The sequence below is a fragment of the Apaloderma vittatum genome, unplaced genomic scaffold (assembly GCF_000703405.1).
Source record: "Apaloderma vittatum isolate BGI_N311 unplaced genomic scaffold, ASM70340v1 scaffold24332, whole genome shotgun sequence".
NCBI lineage: Eukaryota > Metazoa > Chordata > Aves > Trogoniformes > Trogonidae > Apaloderma > Apaloderma vittatum.
The window spans coordinates 2,237-4,026 of record NW_009705656.1 but is presented as its reverse complement, the minus strand read 5'-3'; the positions used below and the strand labels follow the sequence as shown (position 1 = coordinate 4,026).

General features: G+C 59.0%; 1 protein-coding gene across 1 annotated transcript in view; it reads right to left on the bottom strand.

The window, feature by feature from the left end:
* LOC104270981 (hemicentin-2-like) overlaps positions 1 to 1,790 on the bottom strand; it is a gene marked incomplete at both ends in the record, with an annotated part of 27,861 nt that overhangs the window by 23,906 nt on the left and 2,165 nt on the right. The window contains 3 exons of the mRNA XM_009865515.1: positions 91 to 235; positions 583 to 763; positions 1,523 to 1,665. Of these exons, the coding sequence (XP_009863817.1) occupies positions 91 to 235; positions 583 to 763; positions 1,523 to 1,665 (469 nt within the window). The remainder of the gene's footprint in view (positions 1 to 90; positions 236 to 582; positions 764 to 1,522; positions 1,666 to 1,790) is intronic.

Here is a 1,790-nt window from a genome sequence, read left to right as displayed (position 1 = left end):
GTCCCTTCCATCCCGCTCATGTGTCCTCTGCCCAGATGGAGCAGGGTGGGGGAAGGCCACACCTGGCCAGCTAAATATCCATCAGGGGACAGGTAAGGGACAATGTGCACCATCTGCCACCAGCCTACCGTGACCGACCACATCCCTGGCTCATGGGGCTCCACAGCCACCACCATGGCTGAGTTGGGGATGCTGAGCAGTTCCTTCAGATCTTGGCCTCTCTCGAGGACCTTTCCTGCAACAGCAAGTGAGCCTCTGGGATGGGCAACCCTGGTCCATCCCCTGGTCCCTGCAACCCATCGTGAGCCCCCTCCCTTGGGGTTCACTGAGGTGCAGAGCCCACCCTACAGCTCTTGCAGCCAGGGCTGGAGAGAAAACCCTTCAAAAAACAGATGAAAAGTCAGCCCAGAAGGGGAGCAGAGGAGATGCACTTAGTGCTTATCAAGGGTTTTGCAGCTTGTTGCTTTTTGATTTAAATTTTCAGCACAGGGTTTGGCAATCTCCATGCCTGCAGCCTCCCACTTGTCCCCTCTGTGGGGGAAAACATCACCCGCTGCCCATTCCCCATCCCCAGGCTCCTACCTGCTGGATCCCGGACCTCAATCTCTGGGGCAGGGCCGCTCAGGGAGATGGTGACCTCCTTCAGGCTGGGATCGAAGGGGACAGGCCACGTGTGCTCCCCACCATCCTCATGGTCCGTGGAGAGCAAGTGGACCTTGGAGGCCTGGATGGCCTCCTCCACCCACTTGAGCACCTGAGAAACGATTAACCCAGATTCTCACTCCAGACACGGCTGTTTTGGGGCCATTTCGGGAGCAGGGCTGTATTGCACTGGGTCAAAATCTCAAGCATGGCTGCAAAATGGTGCCTGGGCAAGAGATCAGATCCAGCTGGGTTTGGAGGGTGCCAGCACAGGGGCAGGTGTGAAAGGAATTGAGTAATTTGGTGTAACTGTTACTGCCAGGTGGCTCCAGCCCAACTGCTCAGAGCAGACGTGTTATTACCCCCACAGCTCGCTCACGGAGATACAAACCATTAAAACACAACTGCCAGAGGCTGGGCAGGGGCTGTTGCTGGGGCTCTGCTGGGAGACGCTGCCCCAGTAATGGGCAGAAAAGCACTTGGATCTTCCTTAGGTCTGTGAGATTTCATGCCCCTCAAGAACTTCAAGGCCAGGGACAGGCACAGAGGCTCCTCTCCCTGCAGCCAGGCCACCCACTTGGCTCCCAAAGAGGAGCACTAGGACCTCAGTGCCAGGCAGATACCCCCCGTCTAGAGTGGCAGCGAGGCAGCTCACCCCAAGGGTCACACAGGCAGCCCCGCAGCAAGCTCGAGAGCAACCAGCCTTCTCCAGTCCCTGCTTTGCCTTCACGCTAAAGTCGGCTCCCTGAGCAGTCTAGAGGCATCCTGGGTGCAAGGATTCATCTCGGGGAGAGTGTAAGAGCAGCTGAGCCAGGCTGAACCACACACACCTCAGCCTCCCCATCCCTACTCCCGCAGGTCTCCCCACTCACCTCCGTCACCTCTGCTTGTCCAGGTGGAAGATCTGCCCCGAGCTGGTGGCCGCGATGCGCTCATACACGCGGTACCCAGGGTGGCTCCTGTCCCCGCAGTCCCCCGTCAGCACAAACACCACCTGCCACAGCGACGCTCCCCGTAGCATCACACACAGCCACGGGACGTCTGTCAGCCCCCAGCACACTGAGCCAACCCAGGGGTTGCAGAATTCACCCCATGAACAGGCAGCACCAGGGGGGTTGTTGCTGTGGCTCCTGCGCAGGGGATGGACG